Below are 24,094 nucleotides of genomic sequence, written 5' to 3'. Positions count from 1 at the left end.
GACCATCCATTCACCTATTGACGGACATTTGGATTGTTCGCACCTTTTTGCTACTGTGAATAGCGGTGCTATTCACATACAAGTATTTGAATACTAGTTCTCAATTCTTTCGTATATACATCTCGAGAAACTGCTAGATCTTAAGGTAATCCTCTGTTTAACTTTCTGACGAACAATCGAATAGCTTTCCACAATGGTTACACCATTTATGTTCCCACCTGCAATGCACAAGGGTCTCCACATCTCTGCCAAAAGTTGTTGTTTTCCATTTTTGTTTCTTTGTATTATTACAGCCATCCTAATGGGCGTGAAGTGCTATTTCATTGTGGTTTTGATTTGCATTTCACTACCGACTAATGGTCGGGAATGTCTTTTCATGTGCTTCTTGGCCATCTACATGTCTGCTTTGGAGAAATGTCTATTCAAAACATTTGCCTGTATCTAAATTGGGTTGTTTATCTCCTTTTGATTGAGTGGTAAGAATTCTTTACATATTCTGGACACTGGATGCTTAGACATATGATTTGCAAATATTTTCCCCCATTCCGTAGGTTGTCTTTTCAGAATGTACTTTCACAGCACAACCCTGGTACTGTAACTTTCTTCTGTGCTCTTGAGTATGGAGCACCAACGATGATGAACCAGATACTGGAAGAAAATGAAGATAGTTATGTTGGTCTCTTAGCTTCTGAAACTAAAATTTCCTTTTAATGTCAGATCAGGGTGACATCACATGAGTCCGCCAGTTTTGGCAAAGATGAGGAGTTGGGATTACTTAGGAACTCCAGCTGGGAGGCTTGGAAACAGAGTCAGCAGCCCACGATCCCAGTTTTAGGGAACAAAGAGGTAGGAATTAAGCCAAATAACACTTGAAAACAAGCTTTCACCCCTGGTGACTCTAATTTAACCGGCCTGGCTAATCTACAAAAGCTCCCGGTTGATCCTAATGTGCAGCACAACCTGATGTTCGGGACCCACTGGGCCAGGAAAGGAGCTGTGGGAGACAGGAAGGCTGAAGGTGGACATGCTTCGAAAGGTAGGAGCCTCTGCTCTCACTGTGGTGTGGGGAAGAATGGGGAAGAGCAGAAGAGATCTAGGAAGCCACAGTAGGAACCAAGGAAAGGAGAGAAGCTCTTTTGACTCCCCCCCCACCCCTGCCCACCAATGCACTGAATGATCACGTTTGTCTTTTCCAAGAGAAGATAGGCTACCCAGTTTAATAAGCTCAAGACTATACTAGAAAGACTACACCAACCCATTGGCTTGTTGGTACTTTTCCATTTCCAACTATGTTGATGAGCAGAAGAAACTGCTTATGGAAAGAAATTATTTTCCACCAACTGTGTGAGTAATCCTATGTTGGCCTGTATCCAACAGTAAAGACATGTTAGTGGAAAAGAGGGACGATGCACATTTTAGTAAGGGTCAAAAGTCAGAGTGTGCTGAGGGTCCCGTGAAAGTACAAGAACAATCTTACTTATTTTCAAAGGTGTTTCTGTAGGTCAAGATCTTGACCAAGCAAATGTCCCTAAAGTCTGCTAGTAAGTTCAAAGTAAGGGTTCCTAACATTTGCAGAGCATCAAAATCACCTGGGCTGCTTCTGAAAGTACAGCTGTCTGAAGACACACAGCACGTAGATTAGCGGCTGCCTGGGGCTGGGGTGGAAACAGGGAGTGACTGCAGATACGTGGATCTTTCTGGGTGAAAGAAGTGTTCTAAAATTGGATGGTGGTGATGGTTGCACAACTCTGCAAAAACTAAAAATCTACGAGTCGTACATTTACAATGACCAAATTTTATGTTATATAAACTAAAACCTCAATGAGACTGCTTGTTAAAAAAGTAAACAAGATAAAGGGGAAACCATGGAAGTCATAGAACCAGACCCGTTCTGTGGTAGAAACATACACAGCCTCATTCTTAAGCTTTACAACTAAACGAACACGTTAAAAGCACTCATATGCTGTTTGGCTTCTCGTATAAATTTGTAAAGCTACCACACCCAGAAATCCAGCCACCTAGGGCTCAGCCTGGTAAATTCTGATTCAGGTGCTTGAGGCAGGGCTCAGTCATCTCTATGTTTTTTGTTTTTTTTTAACCTCTCCAGGTGATTAAAGGGTAGAGCCAGGTTTGAGGGTCATTGACGTAAAGCAAAAGGGAATAAAACAGGCAAGCTACCCTATTTCTCACTTTGTTTATCTCATTCTGTTTTACTCCCCACTATCAGGGATCTTATCATAAATAAAAATTTTCTGCAAAAAAAAAAAAAATTGGAATCATGGAAAGGGCAGTAATTTAGATGCCATGGGACAATAGGAAGTTTGGGTTTTAACACAGAAAGTGAAATGACCAGCCTCGAACAAGCCACATACACAGAATATCCATCTTGGCGTGTGCCTTTGGAACATCACACATCCCATCATGCTCTAGGAGAAGTTTCAGTTTCAAAGACTCTGTCCCACTGAGCTCATAAACCATCAAAATATTTTAGGGGAGGAGAAACTGCGGGTGGGAGGCATAATAGAGGAAGTCTTGTCTTTCACTGTAAACCAATTTATAATCTTTTAGACTTTGAACCACACAGGAGTTCACTCTACTTTAATAATCCAGTAAGTATGATGCCTTGCCTTCCAAATTACATCTCACAAGATTCATTTTTACACTGAGAAGGAACACTAGCTATGGGCCCAATCCTGACATACCTGATATATGAGACAATGAAACCGAGGCCAAGATAGGTTGTACTGCTTTGAGCCTTTCTTTTTCTTCTTACATAACTAGGGAGACATCTGGAATTTGAGCTCAGACCCTCAGTATTTTGCCATTTCTATTTACTAAGGAGGCAGTACAGTTCAGAGGGCAAGAGCATGAAGTTGGGAGTCAGCTCTATGCCTAGAGATTCTGTTTCTAACAGTAATTAAATGAGTCCTTGTTCGTATTATAAACTCTGTAAGCCTTTTTCAGAAATAAATGGGATTAAAAATACAACACAAGAGGGTTGTTGTGAAGGTTGAATGAGATAGCGCACGCAAGTGCTGAGTCTAGGATCAAGCACGCAGTCATCCCAATCCAGAAGTGCATCCCCAAGGATGCAAACGGGTCCAGTGGTCACAGATTTGCTTTGAGAAATTCCAGAAGTCTGATCTCTTCACGGCAGCCAGATCTATCAGAGGAATGTACTGGCTCGGGTCCACATTCACACAGTTACAGCTCATGTTCTGGGGCAAGCCCAATTCTAGTTTGATCTCTACCCTGGATTTCTTTGGGTAACACGCAATAAGGTCCAGAAAAACATCACAACATCCTGTGCATTTCCATGTCGGGGCCGCCATTTTGCAGGGACAGTAACAGCTGAGCTCGGAAGGATGGGAACGAGGAGCCAAAAGGGAACTGGTCCACTGCACCTGGCTTGGATACGTGCTTGTGAAATCTCCATGCTTTGGAAGGCTAAATATCCGCTTCGGTACAAAAAGCTAGGAAAACAACTTTCTTAAAAATAAACAGGTCCCAAGAGATCAATGGTCTGGAAAAACTCCTCTGAGGTTCTCACAGGCCCAGAATATAAACAGTAAGCAACTTTCTTGACTAACAATCCTAATCCATATGGCCTCCACAGATAACACACGCATGCCACAAATCACACACTAAAGAGTCACAGCGGTTCTGGAAATTCGGCAAAGTGCACACATTTCATTACCGCAGCAGGACTACCCCAGCATCTCCACATGGTGGTTCCGCCCTCTCTGAGATCCCAGTAACTCCTAAAGAATTTTCCTTCTCCTGAAAACATACCTCCTTCACACAGCAGTACGTAGGAGAATTTCCCTGTAAGTTATGATTAGGAAAAAATGGAATTTTAAAACATTCTTTACTAGCTTCGGTATATATTCGTTCTTCTTTCCTCACTGGCAAGCACTTAATTAGCTATCTACAGTTTAAAAGGCATTGAGTTAAATACCATAAGGAGACAAAATAATCAGACACAGGACTGCCTTCCAAAACACTTATGAGCTAACAGGGGATGTGAGATCTGCACAGAAAAAAGCAAATATAAGGTGATGATGATGATAATAATAATAAAACTTCATTATTAAGCCCTTACTAGGGGCCATGCGCATCACACCCACAAACCCTTCCCAATGACCCTATGAAATAGTTACTGTCCCCGCTCTGCAGATGTGCAAGCTGAGTCTCACAGGGCCTAGGCAATTTTGTTCAAGGTTGTAGTTAATAGCCGAAGTGAAATCAACTGTTACGAACAGACACGGCGGCCGGTATGACCTAAGAATGGCGAATTATATATCATACCATTTCTGCAGGTCAGAAGCCTCGACGGTTATTGTTTCCAATGAGATCTAGATCGAGAGTGTCAAAATCCGGGCTGGGAATGAACACGTAGCAAAAGACCCCCGGGGAACCGGGACATACTCCAGTCTTCGAGACGCGACTACTTGTCTGTGGACCGTCGTGAACTGAACTGCAGGCCGGGAGAGGAAAGCAATGTTCCGTACGGCGAACTCTTGAGCACACCAGCTCCGGGTCCTGACTGTCTTCACGTTATGTTACGTGACAACCTTCTTCTCTTCCCCTTGTCAAATCGCATCTCTACTTTCCTTCCAAGCTCATTCCTACATATTCTTGCCACAGTTGCCTTCTTGGGATCCTCTGGACTCTCCCTGCAGCTACACGGGCACAGTTCAGATTCTGCATATTCACTGACCGGTCAGCATTTTCCGGGCCTCAACGTCACAAATACTGAAATCTAGAGATTCCTAGCCCTGTGCAGCTTTCTGGCACATCTGCCTCGTTATCTGACTTGACACGAAGGCTTACTGGTCTGCTTACGGCACAGCCCAACACAGGTGAACAATTAGGGGCTCCTGGGTGGTTCCGTCGGTTAAGCATTCACCTCTTGGTTTCGGCTCAGGTCACGATCTCAACGGTTTGTGGGATTGAGCCCCACATCAGGCGCTGTGCTCACAGCATGGAGCCTGCTGGGGATTCTCTCTCTCTCCCCCTCTCTCGCCCCCTCCCTGGCTCACGTGTGCACAGATGCACATGCGTTCTCTGTCTCTCTCTCTCTCTCTCTCTCTCTCAAAAACAAACATTTAAGACAAAAAGAGGTATAATGGGGTGCCTGGGTGGCTCAGTCGGTTAAGTGTCCGACTTCGGCTCAGGTCATGATCTCATGGTTCATGGGTTCGAGTCCCACGTCAGGCTCTGTGTTGACAGCTCAGAGCCTGGAGCCTGCTTCAGATTCTGTGTCCCCCTCTCTCTCTGCCCCTCCCCTACTCACACTCCGTCTCTCTCTCTCTCTCTCTCTCTCTCTCTCTCTCAGAAGTAAATAAACATTCAAAAAATTTAAATAAAAATAAATACATAAGTAAAAATAAAACAAAAAGTGGTATAAGAAAAACAAGTGAACATTTACATATAAACTATCAGCTGAAATTACTGTAATTAAAATTATATTATACTGAATTTATCATTATCATTTCAACAAACAGAGTGCTATTTTAAAAATCAGATTTTGAGAAAAACCTAAACTAAGAAGTCCAGGTTATGAACCAAAATGCCCATGCCCTCAATCAAATGTATAGTGCAGAGTTTCCACTACTTAATTTTAGAAAGAATCTCACACGTTGTTGAAACGTTTATGTTAGTATTATATGTTTAATGTTTCAAAAATGGATTTTTAGAAAAATAACCATGGAATCCCTCATCCTCTAGTATAAAATGATTACTTTATATAACTTTCTAGCCTTTTGTCCACTTCACATTTAACATAATTTTTAAATTATGATTAGTTAAAAATTAATTTTAATTAATGTTTATTTATTTTTGAGAGACAGAGAGCATGAGCTGGGGAGAAGCAGAGAGAAGGAGACACAGAATCCAAAGCAGGCTCCAGGCTCTGAGCTGTCAGCACAGAGACTGATGTGGGGCTCAAACCCACAAACTGTGAGACCATGACCTGAGCCAAAGTTGGACACTCAGCTGACTGAACTACCCAGGCGTCCCTCATTTAACATTATAGAATGTGTACAAATGCGTCTTTTTCCCCCCAATCACATGCTGAATTGTTTTCATAACCATATTTTACTAATCACGTTTGTATGGTTGAATATTTGGCATGATAGAACATTTTTGCTACTACAAATGTTGTCAAATAGGGTTATGCAAAGGGACACCTGGGTGGCTCATCAGTTAAGCGACTGACTTCAGCTCAGGTCATGATCTCACGGTTCGTGGGTTCAAACCCCACGTCGGGCTCTGTGCTGACAGCTCAGAGCCTAGAGCCTGTTTTGGATTCTGTGTCTCCCTCTCTGTCTGCCCCTCCCCCACTCACTCTGTCTCTCTCTCAAAAATAAATAAATGTTAAAAAAATAAGGAAAATAAACAGGGTTATGCATGTAACATCCCCAATATTTTAGATGCTTCACTTGGGTTAGATGCCCAGAAGTGAGGATTACTGTATCAAATGATTTAAACTTCTTTAAGTCTCCTGATAGAACCCTGGTTTAGGAAAAAAAAAAAATACTCTACAAGGGGGCGCCTGGGTGGCTCAATCGGTTAAGTGTCTGACTCCTGATTTGGGCTCAGGTCACGATTTTGTGATCGGGCTCTGCACTGACAGCACAGAGCCTACTTGGGATTTTTTTCTCTCCCTCTCTCTCTGACCCTCCCCTGCTTGCACACACGCTCTCTTTCTCCCAAAACAAATAAATTAAAAAACCCATACAGGACATTGCCTTTGCTTCGCTGTCGTCTTTCAGATTCCCACAAACTCTCAGAGCCTTTGTTGAAGGGGAGCTGTTTTATAGGCTTCTGTAAAGCCAACACCCTCCCCAAGCCAGCAACCACACTCACCTTCCCCCCTCACGCTGCCCTTCTGCCTACTGTGCTGTAACCGCAGCACCTCCAGCGATGTGATGCCGGACCTCTCCAGAACATTCACTTCCACCGTCAGCCTCCCCACCAGCTGCTGGGGCCGCACGCTAATAACGTGCTCATACTTCCCTAGCCGCCTCTGCAAGAGTTCTTCATAACTCAGGAGGAAGGCAGCTTTGTCCTTGCTGGGAATCACGACAGAGGCTCTGAACGTTTCAGTCCCCTTTTCCCTGTTAGAAAGAGAAAAAGGAAAACCTGTTTCCCTCAAGTCCCTTCAGGGCACTGGCTACTGTCCCAAGAGAGTCCTTGGGAAGAAAAACGACACGTTAGTTTTGGGAGGGGAAGCCAAAGGCCTGAACTAGATCAAGGAATACTAAAGAGACAAAATTCCAGACTGCTGAATGTCCTTACCTCTCCCCAAGTCACGCCCAAGGGGCAGACAGGCAAGGGCATTTTGAAATAGGTGGCCTGCTGGAAAACACAGCTTTGGGGTCAAGATGTGAACTGCATCCTTCTCTTTACAGGAATGGCCAAACAAGCCTGACATCTGCTGTGACTTTAAAATGCCTAATAGATTAGGTTTTTATACTTGGTAAAGTTTGGTGGATGTGGCCAGGGGTAAGGGTAAGGAGTAAGGGATTACAAAGCATATAAAAATACAAACCCTTCCAAATGTTTTCAGTGCTTGCAGTGAAGGTTCTCTGATTCAAAATGGCAGACTGACCATAAAAGGGATCAGATTAAACCAAAGGAATAAGAGCGGCAGGGGCAACCATTAGAGGGTACAACACTTCAAACATTTCTGGAAGGTGGGAAATCTAGCAGAACAAGAACTCTACAGCTCAGTCTACGTGGGAAGAGGCTGCAGCAAAGGACCAAGATGCAAACCATCCACAGAATGTCAGAGAGATGGCAGGCTCTGGCTCAGCACAAGCTGGGAGTGAGAAGGGGGCCAAATACGGGAAGGAGACCTCCAAATCCATGTGTGAATGAGTGACTAAGGTGACAGGCTTCCTACACTTCTCTTTCCCAGAACTAAAAATGGACATACATACTAAGATGGAAAAGCTTCACTGACAGTTGGGAAGAATGGCTGAAGAAAGACTGACACCTAAGCCCATTACCGTAAAATCTCCAAACATCCAGTAGAGAAGACACAGAAAATGAATCAGGTATTAGAGCACATTAGATGCATCACCAGCAATGCTGATTGTTATTAGATGCTGGCATGATGAAGTATTCTGAATCTTCAATTCCATATGCAGTCAAAATGTTAATCGAGGTCTCAGAAAGTTTGTCTCTCACACACCCATCCTGAGGAAGTTATTTCAGAATATACTCCAGCAAAGTAAAAGTGAAAAAGAAAGAGGAAGACATGGAAGACCAGGAGAAATAAGACCAACCAAGAAGAAAATGAAAAGAAATCCCGGGGCAAACATTGCCGACAAGGCTGCAAAGCAATGACAGTATCCCTTGGACCTGGAAACACCATTCCTCCACGACTGACAGCTCTGAAATCAAGATGTGCCTCCCAATCCGCAATGCCTTCCAAATGCTGTTGGCAATAACGTGGATGTCATCGCTTGTCACGGCTGTTCATTTAGTCACCATTTCAAATGAGTTATGTGTCTTGCTAGATGTTAATAGTGACAAAATTGAGTTGTACCTCATAAGAAAAATAAAGACAATTAAAAACTCCAGGAAAAACAAAAATGCATATGTTGTGATCCAACTAAACTGTGGCATGATTATGAACAATTTATGAATGGTAACAGAAGATATTCCCCATAAAATTCTTCTGATAAAGACCACGTGGGACCCACCTACAGTCCAACAAAACTAGGTTTTAATAAACTGCTGCAGTAAGGGAGACTATATATCAAAGGCATCATGGAGAATTTTGCCAAAGGAGGACACAGGGCAATACTGTAAGATTGGGGGGGAAAGGGGAGTGTAGATAGTGTTTGGAGCATTTGGAGGCTTAAAGAATAGTAGGCTGTGTGTAAAGTGGTTAATATTAGACTGGACTAAGAAGCAAACTTGAGGTTCTCTGTCTTTAGGAACTATAAAGCTAAGATAAACGTGGACTTTTGTGTCTAACAATGCCTTATCTGAAGCTTATACCTCAGCTGCTTTTTGTATCAAAGTAAACCCATGATTCACATCTTCCAGGCAAGAGTGAGATGTTCTGTTCTCGCTAATAGGACTTCCAGCACCAAAGTTTCTGACAGTCTATGATTTTAGAGATCAAGCTTTCTCAAAACTACGTCTTTTTATTAATGAACAAAAACAGGTTCATGTGTTCACACCAACTTATCTAGATACCGAGATCAGTTTTCTTCAAAGGGAACAGATCACTTTTCTTCAAACAGGCTGGTAGAGAGGGAACCAGAATCTGAGTATACCCAGAGGCTCTGCAGTTAATGCCATTTATGTAATCATTAAAAATCAAATGCTAGTTATTGGCTTTCAGTGGTTAGATTCAAGTTATAGACCAAACAAAGAAAATAAATTTCATTAAAGATCAGAATTTACATGTTGGTAACACTGACAGTGCAAAAGTAAATGATCAGGTAGAAAAAGGTGGACACTGGAAATGGGAAAGAAAAGGTACGGTTTCACTGAAGGACAGGGACTATTATCACTGAAGATAGTGTAAGGCTAGTCTAGGATGGTGTAACACTGCTTACACTGATGGAAGAAGAGGGAAGAAAAGAATCTAAATATGTGGCCCACAGAGGGAGGATGGCCGTGTTGTACATATGCCACACTCCTTCAGAGCAGAAAATCAACAGATGAGGTCTCATTTTTAACATCGCTCATCATCAGGGAAATACCGGTCAAAACCACAATGAGATACCACCTCACACCTGTCAGAATGGCCAACATGAACGACTCAGGCAACAACAGATGTTGGCGAGGATGTGGAGAAAGGGGAACCCTGGTGTACTGTTGGGGGGGAATGCAAACTGGTGCAGCCACTTTGGAAAACGGTATGGAGGTTCCGCAAAAAATTAAAAATCAAACTACCCTATGACCCAGCAACTGCACTCGTAGCTATTTATCCAAAGGATACAAAAATGCTGATTCAAAGGGACACGTATACACCAATATTTATAGCAGTGCTATCAACAACAGCCAAATTATGGAAAGAGCCCAAATGTCCACTGATTGACAAACGGACAAAGAAGATGTGGTATATATATATTATACACACACACACACACACACACACACACACAGTGGAATACTACTCAGCGATGAAAAACAACGAAATCTTGCCATTTGCAACAATGTGGATGGAATTAGAGGGTACTATGCTAAGTGAAATATGTCAGTCAGAGAAAGACAGATTATCATACAACTTCACTCATATGTAGGATTTGAGAAATAAAACAGGTGAACATATGGGAAGGGGAAGAAAAATAAGATAAAAACAGAGAGGGAGACAAACCAGAAGAGACTCTCCAATACAGAGAACTGAGGATTGATGAAGGGGTGGTGGGTGGGGGGATGGGCATTAAGGAGGACACTTGTTGGGATGAGCACTGGGTGTCCTATGTAAGAGATGAGTCGCTGGGTTTTACTCCTGAAGCCAAGACTACGCTGGATGTTAACTAACTTGAATTTTTTTAAAAAACAGAAATCTTTAAAAAACAAGACTACCGTAAATTTTAGAGTTAGGGAGGTCACTACAAAGAAACTACAGAAGTATTAGACGTGGATGTTTCTAGAAAGTGAGACCTGGAGAGCAGTGGTGGTAAAATGTTCCTTTTTATTATAAACCCCTTTTCTGCTATGTTGTTAGCTATATATATTTAACTATTTATGATAAAAATAAAAAGCAGGTAAGTACTGAAGGAAGGGAAGGGACAAGATGGGCAGGCAAAGGAGGAGAAGATGTGGCCCCTTGCTGAAATGGATTTTTTAAGCGGCACTTACCCGTCGTCTTCTGAGGTTTTATTCCTTCTCTCTTTGACTTTATCACCAGTTTTCTTTTCTCTCTCTCTGATTTCTCCCTGATACACCTTGTCTCCGATGAGCCTGAAACACAAGAGACAGCCCTGCTACCGGCCTCCAGTTCCAAGTCAAATTCAAACATGGATCTCATAACCATGACATCCCCAGAAAATATTTTTATGTGACTCTCAGATATGCAGAAAGAACGCATTCCAGGCCAGGGCACTACCTTGAATCATTCATTTCATTCTGGGGCAATTTCCAAGGTCCAAATAGGCAGGTCTGACCCATGGTGCCTCTGGGATTCTCCAGGAGGACATCAGACCAATTTCCACGAAGATTCACCAGCCTGAATGTTACCCAGGCTCCAAATTAAACCCCCAAACCTACTCTACTTTGTATGTCTTTACCCCTTAGCTCAGAAGAAAAGAAGAAATACGGTTTACGTCACATATCATAGGGTTCACACTGCCTCATTGTTCAGATCTCAACTTAAACATCGCCTCTTCTAGGCCACCTCCCTGATTTCTCCCTGCCTAGACAAGCCCCTCTCGGTCCTTCCTGCCATCTCTAAGCACTCGCTACGGTCTAAAATTGTCTCATCCACTGATTGGTTTCCTTACTTATTATTTCTCCCAAGGCAATTTCTGCAGCCGAACAACACTGCCTTTTTCTCAGAAATATACTGATCACTTTGAAGAGTTCCTGGCCCAGAGTGGGCACCTATTTGTTGGAGGGAAGGAGAGAAAGACAGAGGAATGGGGAATGGAAGCAGGGAAGACAACAGGAACAGAATGAAAAAAGGGATCATGGGAAGGAGGGAAGGGGGAAGAAAGGGTGGAAGGGAGAGAGAAAGGGGAGAACGAAGGTAGGGAAGGAGAGAGAGGAGGGAGTCAAACTTCTGAGCCATATACATCTGCTGGGATAAATTCGCATGCCAGAAGGCTGTGGACCCCACATCCTGGCAGACTCACCCTGGCCGCTGCCACCAACACACACACACACACACACACACACACACACACACACACACACTCAGGGTCTCCGATCAGAGTATCGCTTACATAGTGAAGTTGGTGATGAACGCCGCAGCCGGAACCTGCATCTGAAACTCAATCTCCTGGTCCTCAGAAGCTCTATTCAGCATTCTACAGGAGACCGTAGTGAAGGCATAACGGGAAATGATGGTGGACTTCACCGAGAATTCTGTCATTAAGGGCTTGGTTTTCTGTTGGAAGGGAAACACGCAGTGCTTTCAGTGCCGTGTGAAAGTGCGAGAAATACTCTCCAATTGGGGAGGCTGTGGTGTGAGTCCCTTCTCCTTTCCTTGTCTTGTCCTGACTTTCCCACTCACAAAGTAACCGTGGTTGAACAACCAGTTGGTGACACGGAACCATGCTTTTAACCTAACTTTAAGAAGTGAACACAGGGCGCCTGGGTGGCTCAGTCGGTTAAGCGTCCGACTTCAGCCCGGGTCACGATCTCACGGTCCCTGAGTTCGAGCCCCGCGTTGGGCTCTGGGCTGATGGCTCAGAGCCTGGAGCCTGCTTCGGATTCTGTGACTCCCTCTCCCTCTGCCCCTCCCCTGCTCACACTCTGACTCTCTCTGTCTTTCAATAATAAATAAATGTTAAAAAAAAAAAAAAGAAGTGAACACAGGATTTCCAATTTAACAGAGAATATACATGGCTTAACTAGTCCAAAAGTAGTGGAATTTCAGAAATGAAGTATATATTGTTATCCACTTTTAGATCACATTGACAGGATCATGAAGTGATGAAAACATCAGAGGCTACCTAAAAAAATTCTCATATTTTCAAGTTAAATTCAATATCCTGCTTTCCTCCTGAGACGACAATCACACGACTGCAAAGTGGGAATCGATACCGAGCTCAAGAAAGTATTGGGGGAATGAGAACCCAGAAAAAGGAAAGTGTAGGCTAATTAAATTTGTCCCCAAAGTCTCTGACGAGAGCGCTCGCTACATGGAGATCGAAAAGCTGGTTAAACTTGTCGGTGTATTTCTAGCCTTCCCAGCAGCGCTCCATCTGACCACAGCTGGAGCTGAAGAGGTTAAGGAAACATGAATGGGGAAAGTCACCGGTGGCAGAGTGGTTCTCTAACTCCAAGAACTGGCTGAGCAACTCCCAGGCATGTTATGGACTCCGTGTTTGAGTCTCCCCCAACCACCCCCCACCCTGCAGATTCATGTGGTGAAGCCCTACCCCCCAATATGATGGTACTTGGGGATGTGGCCTTTGGGTGTGATTTGGTTAGATGAGGTCACGAGGACCTTCACGATGGGGTGAGCCACGGGAGGGCCCGCTCTCACTCTCCACGCGTACACCGAGAAAAGACTGTGTGAATGAGAACGTGGCCGCCTACGAGCGAGGAAGAGAGTCCTCCCCAGGAAATGAGCCCTGACAGATACCGATCTTAGACTTTCCAGCCTCCAGAACAGCGAGAAAATAAATTTCTGTTGTTTGACACCAGTCTATGGTCTTTTGTAATGGCAGCCCAAGCGGACCAAGACAAGACATCATCTCATGATAGGCTTGGACACACATGCGAAGTAGGCGTTTTTTATTCCCATTTCATACGTGAGAGGAAGTCAAGCCTGTGAGTCGACCCTCTGGCTCACCGGGCATTAATGGAAATGAGACTTGAACTCCACCCCACCTGCTTCGGGCACCACCATGATGCGAGGCTGCCTCTCTGGATGGGTCTTTCTATCTCTGTGTGCTCAAACCCCGGCACGGTCCTCAGTATGCAGCGGGCTGTCAATAAATGCTGAATGGAGCCAGGTTACTCTGCTAGGATCCTACTTTCCCCTACCGGCATCGTCCTGCCCAGTCGATGTGTACTTCAACCTTCCTCTGCTCTCTCAATTGCCTTCCAGCGCTGAGCTAGTTTTCAAAATAAATACAAGATGATGGCCTGCTGATATCAAGGCATATTGCCCCGTGAGAGACAAAGATAATCTTTAGCCCCATTTCAAAAGAGTTTCACAGAGTGTTGCTCTGTTTAAACGTATTTAAAGGGCGTGCCCTTCACAGCAAACCATCCAAAGCTGGAGAGATACTCCATATGATATGTTAGAGAGGCAAGACTTTGCACTCTGAAACAAAGCACATTTGAGAACACCCACGAACACCCACGAGATGGGGTGCTGCATGGAACAGGGCCACACAGGGGCCCGGCCAGAATGGGTGACTACTGGGTGCAGAGGTCAAGGGTTTATTCGTCCTTGTGGCTGAACTTCGGGTCCCGGTGACATAAAAGGGTCAAAACAAACGGCACGAGGTGCAGGAAAGATGTTACAAGAGCGGGTAGCTGTCTTAGAAAAGCAGAAAAAGATAAACGTATAGGTTCAGTGAAGTGATCACCGGGTCGAGAAAGAACTCTAAACATACTTGGAACATTCTTCCCCTGCAAGAGGAAGAGAAGTTCTCCGACCTGGTCTGAGAAGGAATGACATCAAAGCAGTGGTTCTCAAAGTGTGGTCCCAGAACTACTACATTAGCATCGCCTGGAAACTGATTAAAAATGCAGAATCTTGGGGCGCCTGGGTGGCGCAGTCGGTTAAGCGTCCGACTTCAGCCGGGTCACGATCTCGCGGTCCGTGAGTTCGAGCCCCGCGTCGGGCTCTGGGCCGATGGCTCGGAGCCTGGAGCCTGTTTCCGATTCTGCGTCTCCCTCTCTCTCTGCCCCTCCCCCGTTCATGCTCTGTCTCTCTCTGTCCCAAAAATAAATAAAAAACGTTGAAAAAATTAAAAAAAAAAATGCAGAATCTCAAAGCCCGGCCCAAACTTGCAGAATCAGAAACACAGGGGACGGAGCCAGAAACCTGTATTTTGACAAGCCTTCCAAGTGGTCTGATGGTCGAGTCCGAAACCACTGTTTTAAAGTAATAGGAAGAAGTGGACCTCTTCATATATCTCCTCGTCTATAAGAGGGCCTGAATAAGTCACTAAAATTACACTCACCTCTGAGATCCAAGAATCTGAGGCAAAGCTAACTTGAGGAACAGGGACACTTGGGTGGCTCACTGGGTTAAGCGTCTGCCTGTGGCTCAGATCATGATGTCAGGGTTTGTAGGTTCCAGCCCCGCACTGGGCTCTCAGCTGTCGGCACACAGCCCGCTTCAGATCCTCTGTCCCCTCTCTCTCTGCTTCTCCCCCACTGCGCTCTCTTTCAAAAATAAATAAACATTTAAAAAAATCTTGAAAAATAATGGTGATACTCAAAAAAAAAAAATAATAAATAAAGTAAGGAATAAAACACTGGGTTTTAGGAAACCATTCCTGAACTTAAAAATACTTGATTGTAAATAGTCTTCATGAAAATTTAGTCTCTTGGGGCACCTGGGTGGCTCAGGTGGTTGAGCGTCCCACTCCTGGTTTCAGCTCAGGTCATGATCTCACAGTTCATGAGTTCAAGCCCCACACTGGGCTCTGCACTGATGACATAGAGGCTGCTTGAGATTCTCTCTCTCTCTCTCTCTCTCTCTCTCTCTCTCTGCCCCTGCCCCACTCTATCTCTCTCTCCCTCAAATAAATAAAAACTTTTTTAAAAAGTTGACAAAAAATTTCAACATTAAAAAACATGTAAACTAGTTTTTAAAAAAGTATCAAGTAACATCTGTACATGGTAAAAACTTCAAATTACACAGAAAATAAAAGGAAACACAATGGTCTCCCTCCCACCCTGGATCTACAGTTCTGTTCCCCAGAAGCAATACGTAGATTAACAGTTTCTTGGTGTATCCTTCCATAAATACATGCTGCATTGATTTGCTTTAATTTCACTTAATGATACGGTGTATTCACCTTTCTGTGTCTGTGCATGTTCCAATTATCTAACGCTGCATATCCGACCACTCTAAAACTTAGTGGTTTAACAGCAACCGTGGCATTTTCTCCTGTGGTTTCCGTGGTCAGGAATTCTAGAAAGGCTTGGCCGGTGGGGGCGGGGGCAGTCAGAAGGTGGCTGGGGCCGAAACAACGGGCCCCTGAAGCAGCTCGGGGCCGAAAGGCATCTGTCTCGTGTCGTCCCAGGGCCCCTCTATGCGATCCTTCCACGTGATCAAGTTCAGACCACCTCACACGTCAGTCAGGCTGATGGCGTGGTACCTAGAGGCTTCACGAGTGCGCATTTCCCAACATCAAGGTGGAAGCGACATCCCCTCCTTTGCCCTCACCCTGAAAGTCACGTGGCATCGTTTCCACCATACTCTACTGGGCAAAGGAGTCACCAAGGTATGTTCCATTTGAAAGGGAGAGAGCCCAGACCCAATCTCAATGGGAGGAGTGGAGTCTCAAAGTGCCACTATCTTTGAAAAATGCAATCTGCCACCGTCCAGAACGATCACCCTCATTCTTTTAATAGTTGCACGGTATTTTCTTTTTTACAGATGCACTATATTTTATTTTATTCTTAAATTTATTTGAGAGAGAGACAGTACACACATGAGTGAGGGAGGGACAGAGAGAGAGAATCCCAAGCAGGCTCCACACTGTCAGCACAGAGCCTGATGCGGGGCTCAATCTCACGAATCATGAGATCACAACCTGAGCCAAAATCAAGGGTTGAACGCTTAACTGACTGAGCCACTCAGGCACCCTGAGATGCACTATATTTTAATTAACCAGCCCCTATTTTATCCATCAACCCTTTATAATCATTTTTCATGATTGTTTGAAATGCTCATGCCTTCAGATGGCCCTGTCCTCTGATTCATCAATACCGGGGGTCAGCAAACTATGGCAGGCAGGCAGGCCACAGGGGTTTTGTACATAAAGTCTTATTTGAACATAAATTCTTTTACATCCATTCATCTGCATACTGTCTGGAGCTATTTTCATGCTACAGTGTAGAGTAGTTACGTAGTCATGGATCTGTGACACAGCACAGCCTTACTTACAAAGCCTGAAGTCCCTCCTACCTACTCCTTTAAGTGAAAGTTTGCTGATGCCTGGTCTGCACTATTTAAAAAAAATTGTTTAACATTTATTTATTTTTGAGAAGAGAGAGACAGAGCATGAGTTGGGGAGGAGAGAGAAACAGGGAGACACAGAATCTGAAACAGGCCCCAGGCTCTGAGCCGTCAGCACGGAGCCTGACGTGGGACTCAAGCTCACAGACCGCGAGATCATGACCTGAGCCGAAGCCGGATGCTTAACCGAATGAGCCACCCAGGCGCCCCTGGTCTGCACTATTTAAAACAGGTAAAGCCCTGATATCAGTCATTTACATACCTTTACTGATTGGTGTGTTTTGGGAAGAAATCTTAAATTATACAGACCACACTTTTATTTGACTTGCACAATCTTTTAAAATTTTTCACGTAGGTGACAACATTTAAAAATTAGGGGCGCCTGGGTGGCTCACTGGGTTGAGCGTCCGACTTTGGCTCAGGTCATGATCTTGCTGTTCCTGAGTTCAAGCCCCCTGTCGGACTCTGTGCTGACAGCTCAGAGCCTGGAGCCCGCTTCAGGTTCTGTGTCTCCCTCTCTCTCTCTGCCCCTCCCCTGCTCACGCTCTGTCTCTCTCTCTCAAAAATGAATAAACTTAAAAAAAAAATTTAAAAACTGGAAAGTTCACATAAAAATCCAGAACTCTCACATCTCTTGGAACAGATGCTGGGGCAACTCTGGATGTACATTCCCCCATGACCGTGACTAACAGTGGCTGTGGCTTTAGATCAGACCCAAATCCCATAGTCCCGGCTCCCCACGCCTACTGACTCACGGACACTGGCCCTGAGTAGCCACGTTCGCTGTATTTTTACTAGAAGTGTTCTTATTCCAAGCCTGTTTTGCTCACTAGTCTCCTCTGTTCTACGAGATTAAAAATGGCCACAACTTGTACACCTATGTTCAGAGCGCCGTTTTTCACAACAGCCAACGTGTGGAAGTAACCCAAGTGTGCACTGGCCGATGGCGAGAGAAACAAAATGTGCTTTATGCACACGATGGCGTATTACTCAGAAAAAAAAGGAAGGAAATCCTGCCGTACGCTACAACACGGATTAATTCTGACAGCACTATGCTAAGTGAAATAAATCAGCCGCAGAAGGACGAATCTTGTGTGGTTCGCTTGTATGAATTACGTGCGGCCACCAAAATCACCGAGACAGAAAGGAGGAAGGCAGTTTCCAGGGGCTTGGAGGAGGGGGAACGGGGAGTTTTACGCGAAGGGTACAGAGTTTCGGTTCTGCAAAATGAAAAGAGTTCTGGAAATGGACGGTGGAGCTGTATGATGCGTGAATATACTTCATACCGCCGCACCGTCCACTTTTTAACGGTTTAGAAGTTAAATTTTACGTGATGTGTATCTTAATACAGTAACAACAAAATGTTAAAGATTTCCCGACGGCCCAAATTCTTGGCTTTTCTTGCCATTGAGAGGTGCGTTTTAATTCATTTATCTTTTGATTCTGGGTCTTAGTGGCTTGTTTCACTTACAGAACACACACCAGAAGCGATGTTCTGGGACTCTGAGGCCAGGCCACAGAGCAGCCTCGCCGCTTGGACGCAGGTGTTCCAGAAGTCTCCTCGCGGCCCTGAGTCACCAGGTCGGACGGAGCCTGTCACGCCGGAAAGGCCGGGCGTGACCACTGCAGGCGACAGGAGCAGCCAAGGCCAACTGCTGCCCAGGGGCCCAGAGGCCAAGGACACAAACCCTCCCGCTCGGCCCACCTGCCAGCTGAGCGGCCACCATTGACGTTGCACGGCCAACAGAATCATCAGGCTGAGCTCTGCCTCAGTGCCTGCCCCACAAACAGTACGACAGAGTGACTGCTGCTTTAAGCCACTGGGTTTGGGGAAGATCTTTACACAGCAATAGAAGCTGAGCACCCGATCGCTACGCATTTTATTTGTTTTCTTTTGTGAACTTGTGCCTATTAGCAACACCCCTGAAACACTACTGGAGAAAGTCACCGTATAAATTATAAACACAAAATATAAAGAGTAGGAGTCCAGCCCCCTTGCCTGACCAACGTAGGCCAAAGAGGTTTCCTTGCCTCGAGTCACACGGGGAGGAGGCCATCAATCCAGCGCGAGAGCCTGGAGCCCCTGGCTTCCAATCCCGCCTCTTTAGCGAAAGGACCTAGAGGCAGCCCGGCCATTCAGGGCTTTCCACAGCCACCACCCTCAGATGGCCACTGCAACCCAGCACTCCACACACGTACTAAATATCAGTTTTTGCGGCTGATTCAAAAGTGACCTGGGAACCTCCCTCACCGTCCGTTACGTGGTAAACACTTAAGACGGAACATTGAGTCGAATCCGTTCTGCACTGCTTTCACATTCCGGCATTTTCCAAACGTTAGCACCCAGCCGCTTAACTCTTGCACATCAAAGCAGAGTCATAGTTGGGAAAAGAACTTAGGAAGTGTGCAGCTTAGGGAAACAAAGGTTACAGATGAGCTGCGGGCCTTTCCGCGTGAAATCTGGCTCCTCCGCGGACAATCCTTGCCCAGCACTGTTCCGAAAATAATTTAAAATTTTCTTCACTTGGTACACCGGAGACTATTTGTCATGCTGATTTGTCCTTATTCGTAGTGTCAATTATCATTTCATGAAACTGAAAATGTGACATTGGAAGACACCTCACAAAACACAAAGTCTAACCATTATGGTATTTCTGTTTTGCCTCAAATTAAGATTATGGATGTGGTAGAAATTTTCCACAATATTACATCAGAAGTAGGAGGCATAGTTTACGGGCCCAAGAGACAGATTGAGAAAAGTTTCAAGAAGCTATTTTAGTTTTATTGCTTCTGCCCAGTTACTATTTTCCCACAGAGGCCCCCACTGTTACGCCTTGTGGCCCTTGCCCCACCGGACAGCACCCTCCGTCTACAACGTACGGGAACCTGTTTTGTTCAGGCCGACCCCCGCCCCCAGGCTGCTCACCCTTTCCCCTGTCCCAACTAGACAGGACACACGTGCAGAACAGGAACCGTGACTTAGTTCTCGTGCTTGCGTTTTCTTCCCTATAGCTCTCAGCATAAAGTAAAACTCAAAAACATTCGTGAAACTGAATTTTTGAATCTTGACAATTAAAGAAAAATATATATTCCCCCCCCCAAAAAAAAAGAAATGGTAACTAACTAGAATTTGTTAATCACTACCATAGATTAAATTCCATGAAGGACCAAGAAGGTCTATTACACACGGTTCCTTCTCTCAAGGCACTTATGATCCCATTGGGAAGAAAGTGCAAAAAACATAAAGAAACATAGGGAGATACGTAGAGACATACATTTTACTCATTGGCTGGAAGACCTGCCAGAGTTCAGAAGAAAGAACAATCAGTGAGATCTGTAAAAGTAAGAAAAGGTTTTAAAACGGACGTAGAGTTGGTATGTGGTGAAAGAGAACAAAAGGAACATTCTGAAAACACAAAAGACACGGAAGCAGGAATGAACCTTAGCTCGTTCCTGGAACAAAGAACAGAGCAGTTTAATTAGAAAGGGGGGCACAGTGTGAGGAGAATCCTGGACGGTCAGGAAACGAAAGCCCAAAGCCAAGCACGGAACTCGGAATGGCAGAGCTTCATGAAGATGTGTCATGAAAGGAAGGATGTGAAACAGTGGCTTCAGTTTTTCCCAGTGCGCGGTTCCTAAAAATCCAACGTGTTTTCCATATTTATATTTAACTCATTATTTTATTTGGGGATGTCAACTGGAAAATAGGAGGCAAAATAAAGTCTTCCTGTGACAAAACAGCTTCACTATTTTTCTCACAAAGGCTAAACTACTGGAAAAGCAGTTGGAGGCAGGGAGTGTCTTCATGAGCTGCTCGAGGGACCAAAGTCTTGCGTGTGACTCATGTGAGCCACTTAAAATCAAGCCACCCAGAGGATGTCCTGAATCACCCAAGATGCCATCTGGAAATGTAACGGTGCAATGTTGGTGACGGCATCTTCCAGAACCAGGACTCTTCCCAGATTAACCTTTTGTTGTCTTATTCTGGTCTAACAGTTCTCCAGTGACCGTTAGAGGAAACGATTCTGGAGTTGGCAGAGAACCTTAGAAGTCATGCAACTCGGCCCCTCCTCACTTTGTAGAGGAGAAGGCTGGTGCTGGGCAGCTGGTGGATTCTGGGTCCACAGATCTGTACCGAACCTTCACGTCTCTCCTTTCTGAGAAAAGCAACCCAGCCCATGTTGTCACTGCATGAAGCAGAAGACTTCCACACAAGGCGCCTCCCTGAGGGCCGTATTTGCACCCGGGTGAGACAATTTTATCCCTCTGTAAACAGAGAGCGGCATAGCTCCCAGTTGCCTGTTTGTGGTAACAGGTTCTACTCAGCAACATTTCATTATGCTTAGAGGAAAGGAAACATAAAAACCCAACTGTCAGCTTCATGTAGAAAAAAAAAAAAGTGCACCTCCTAACAAAAGATAAACCGTGACGGCTGGAGTCGGGACAAAGGAGACAGACACACACACAACTAACCCTGAGTGACGTTAACAACCCCCAGGACCGTGCTCCCTGTGCACAGACTGTATTTTCTATCTTCCTGATGCTCTGGCATTTGGGGCCTTGCTCCTGGAGAGAAAGTCCCTCCCAGGGCAAGCTAATTCCTAGAGACAGCAAACTCCCCTTGTGCGAGCCTACCTTCGATACACAAGCAGCCAGTCCAGAGCCCGCACCCAGCCACCTCCTTCATCAGGCTTTCCCACGCCAAGCTGATACTGCCCTTTCCCCAAGTCACCCCAGGGCCAGGTACCAGATAGCTAGAGACCATCACGGGGCCTCCCGTTCCTAGGGATCTGGGAGCATAAACTCCTTCCTTCATGGTGACCAGTTCCAGGTCTCCGCGTCTCACCACATCTGCTTAAAACAAACCCCAACTACAAATCTGAAGAAGATGCCAAGCCACGGTCCTGCCCCTGGGAGGTTAAATGATGGCAGTGAAAAGCAGGCCAGTGTCTGTTAGGGGCCACGGATCTGCGGGCACAAAGATACCCCTGCTTCTTAAAATATAATTTTTCTCTGTGTATGTGTTGCCAGAGGGAGTCATTAAAAGGGTATCTAATTAATTCAGAAGAAAATCAAGCAAATCCTTGTGATTCAGGAGCTGGCAGTGATGGGAGAACAGCAGCTGTTGCCACCCACACTCTATTCATTGGTCAGGGAACGTTCACAGACCTTCAGATTAGTGTGGTATGGCTAGAGCATAAAATAGAAGACGCATGGGGTAAACTGAGGCTAAAGAGGCAGGCCACAGCCAGATCACACGGGGCCTTACATGTCTCTGGAGTTTATCCTATAGACAATGTGGAGTCAGCAAACACATCTGCAAAAGAGAGTGAGGGACCAAGTCGGCCGCTGGAAAGATCATTCTGGGACCAGCTGGAGGTACAAACAAAGTTCATTTTAAACAGGCATGATGCATGTGAAATTAAGACTTTTAAAATTCTTAAGAGATTTTTAAGAAAATCCAAGGGATTACATAAATATTCTAAGTCTAAGGGTCAAGAAAATCTTGGAAACCAAGGATGAAAACTCAGCTATTTTAAAAAAAGATAAACTTAGTTTTTACTAACAGACTGAAAACTTTTATATGGAAAACACAGCATAAACAAAGTTAATCGACAAACGACGCATTTAGGGGGGAATTCTTCCAATTCAGAAGACAGAGTAGCTCTGGCATAGAAAGATCTTCATCATACCAACGACTAGGGGATAAAAAACACAACAGAAAGATGGTTACAAGATACACACACCCCCACTTCACAAAAGAACCACTCTAAATGGCCAATAAATGTACAGAAAAAAGTCTACATTCACAAGTAGTCACGCAAATGCTAAAGGAACAATGAGACAAACAGCGTATATCTAAGAGACTGACAAGTCAAAAAGTAACACACATCTGCTGGCAGAAATGTGTGTGCTGATCGATGCAGATAGAAATGGAATTCATACAGACAGTACTAAGGGCACGAGGATTCGAAAGCAGTCCAGCGACATCCACCAACATGTAAAATGCCCATGCACTTTGATCCAACAATCCTCCTATTGAAAATCTAGCCATAGAATAAAAAGCACCCACATAACAGAATAAAGAAAAAGTTTTTTACAGCATTTTTTCCAAAGACAAAAAACTGGAGAGAAATCTAAAGCTCATCCAGAGCAGAATGCTTCGTAAGTTACGGTGTGCCCACGACATGGAATATTTTTCACCATCGAAAAGAATGGATACGGTTAGGCCAAGCGAAACTGTGGATTGAGAAGAGTAAGAAATGGAAAAAAAGAGACGTAGTTGAGAAGGCGGGGTGCTGTGTTAGGTAAGAGCACACACAGATGCCAGACATGGGCCTCAAATCCCGCCTCTGCCCCACCTCCCCAAATGCGTGGGTCTTGGGTGAGTTACTCAGTCCCTCTGAGTCTCTGCTTCGTCATCTGTAATGTCTCAAAGAACGGGACAAGAGCGACTGAGTTATGACACGTGGAGGCACACAGTTAGCCCTCGGTCACCATTAGCCATCATCATATGATCCCACTGTTTGAAAGCAATGATCAGAAATCTCCTATCTGCAAATGTCTATGTTTCCCCCGTCTTCTTGGTGCGTTCTTTTTCTCAGTGGCACCTGTCATCTTCTCCATTACTCATACACTTGTCATTTATTTATTCACTTTGTCTTTTTTTCGTCTATCTCTACCCCACCTTAGAATTCAAGCTCTGTGAAAGACAGGGGCCTTTGTCTGTCTTGTTCATTGCTGTATTCCCAGTGTCTACAGCGGTGCAGGGTAGATAGTAAGCATTCAAAAAAACGCTTACCCTCTTAGTTGGAATGAACGTGTGCACGGATGTGTGCATGAATGAATGAATATGTGTACAGGTCTCGCTAGGAGGCTATTTTCCATGAGTCTCTGCTATTTCTGCACATTTTTCAAGCAGGGGCACTAGCTACGTTTGTTTTGAACCGTCTTTTCAAGGATGTTTGGACAGTGAACAGATTTGGAAGAGAGCAAAGGGGAAGCTGGATTAAGATCTAGAACAATAAAGAGAACGTGCCCCTCGAGGGGCAAAGATCAGGCAGGTTTAGTCCTCATAAAAGAGTCCGGGTCCCAAGCGCAGAGTTCCTCCCGTGTGTAGGTGTCATCAGGCCCTCTCCGTGTGACCATATGGGAACTGCGCCCGGGAATGGTACAGACTCTGACTGTCACAACACCGCTACTCTGTGAGCAACGATCGCCCTCTGTCTCTGACCCGGGAGTCTCCTG

At 44.9% G+C, this 24,094-nt stretch overlaps 1 protein-coding gene across 1 annotated transcript in view; it reads right to left on the bottom strand.

The window, feature by feature from the left end:
* ITIH5 (inter-alpha-trypsin inhibitor heavy chain 5) overlaps positions 1 to 24,094 on the bottom strand; it is a 79,225-nt gene that overhangs the window by 44,746 nt on the left and 10,385 nt on the right. Inside the window, exons 3-5 of the mRNA XM_058681949.1 lie at positions 11,916 to 12,079; positions 10,834 to 10,935; positions 6,871 to 7,121 (exon numbers count right to left, since the gene is read on the bottom strand). Coding sequence (XP_058537932.1) covers positions 6,871 to 7,121; positions 10,834 to 10,935; positions 11,916 to 12,079 — 517 coding nt within the window. The remainder of the gene's footprint in view (positions 1 to 6,870; positions 7,122 to 10,833; positions 10,936 to 11,915; positions 12,080 to 24,094) is intronic.

The sequence above is a fragment of the Neofelis nebulosa genome, chromosome 8 (genome assembly GCF_028018385.1).
Source record: "Neofelis nebulosa isolate mNeoNeb1 chromosome 8, mNeoNeb1.pri, whole genome shotgun sequence".
In the NCBI taxonomy this organism is placed as follows: domain Eukaryota; kingdom Metazoa; phylum Chordata; class Mammalia; order Carnivora; family Felidae; genus Neofelis; species Neofelis nebulosa.
The sequence above is the reverse complement of the archived record's forward strand: the minus strand, read 5'-3'. Positions and strand labels throughout refer to the sequence as shown.